This window comes from Carlito syrichta, unplaced genomic scaffold (assembly GCF_000164805.1).
Source record: "Carlito syrichta isolate Samal-C Ts95f unplaced genomic scaffold, Tarsius_syrichta-2.0.1 Scaffold309715, whole genome shotgun sequence".
In the NCBI taxonomy this organism is placed as follows: Eukaryota; Metazoa; Chordata; class Mammalia; order Primates; family Tarsiidae; genus Carlito; species Carlito syrichta.
In genome coordinates this window covers 226,963-227,851 of record NW_007253811.1, presented here as the reverse complement: position 1 = coordinate 227,851, position 889 = coordinate 226,963, and the positions used below count along the sequence as shown (strand labels likewise).

The window sequence follows — 889 nt, the reverse complement described above, 5'->3', positions numbered from 1 at the left end:
GGATTACAAAGGAAGACCGGGCCATTTACAGCGTGTGAGATCGCATGGGAACCAGGGGAAGGGGAAGGGGAGGACAGGGTGACGGGCTGTTGTCAAGGGGGCTTCGGGGAAAGGCTTCACGAGGGCTGAGGGAGGAGAGAGAGTGAGCGAGCATGGGAAGAAAGGGAAAAGCCAGTGCAAAGGCCCTGGGGCAGGGGCAGTCCTGGCCTGTTCTCAGCTGGAGCAGTGACAGAAGAGGTGAGGTGGCGAGGACAGATCACATGGGGCCTTGCAGGCCCGCATGAAGCTGTTTGCTTCTGCTCCCAGCTCGCGGGTGGCTTTTGAGCCGAGGAGCCCAGGCTCCAGCGTGCATGCTCAGAGGACCCCTTGGGTGGCCGGACGGGGGACAGACTAGGGTGCAAGGGACAGCCGGGCAGGGAGCTGTTGTCTCAATCCAGGCCTGGCGGGAGGGGCGGGGGGTGGAAGGGCTCAGGTTCCGGAGAGCCCTGGGACCTGGACACGGGCGAGAGAAGGGCCGGTGTCCCCAGGGTTGCCAGGGAGTCTCCAGCCCCGGGGCTCCCAGCGTTCCCCTCGCGGTGCCACCCAGCGGGCCTTCCCACCTTTCCTGCCGGTGTTTAGAAAACCCTCAAGGAGATGTTCCCTATCGAGGCCGGAGACATCAGCCCGGAGAACAGGGTCATCCCCCACCTCCCAGGTGAGCCGCGGCCGGGGCCCTGTCCCGCGCCCCCCGGCCCGGGCGGAAGGTGCTCACGGGCGCCCTGGTGCCAGCCCCCAGGTGGTTCGACGGGCAGCGGGCCGCCGAGAGCCGCCAGGGCACCCTCACGGAGTACTGCGCCGCGCTCATGGGGCTGCCCGCCAAGATCTCTCGCTGCCCCCACCTGCTCGACTT

General features: G+C 67.2%; 1 protein-coding gene across 1 annotated transcript in view; it reads left to right on the top strand.

Annotated features, from left to right (window-relative positions):
- Positions 1–624: 624 nt before the first annotated feature.
- The window catches only part of NCF1 (neutrophil cytosolic factor 1), a gene marked incomplete at its 3' end in the record, with an annotated part of 7,670 nt that continues 7,405 nt past the window's right edge, over positions 625–889 (top strand). Inside the window, 2 exon segments of the mRNA XM_021717366.1 lie at positions 625–694; positions 769–889. Of these exon segments, the coding sequence (XP_021573041.1) occupies positions 634–694; positions 769–889 (182 nt within the window).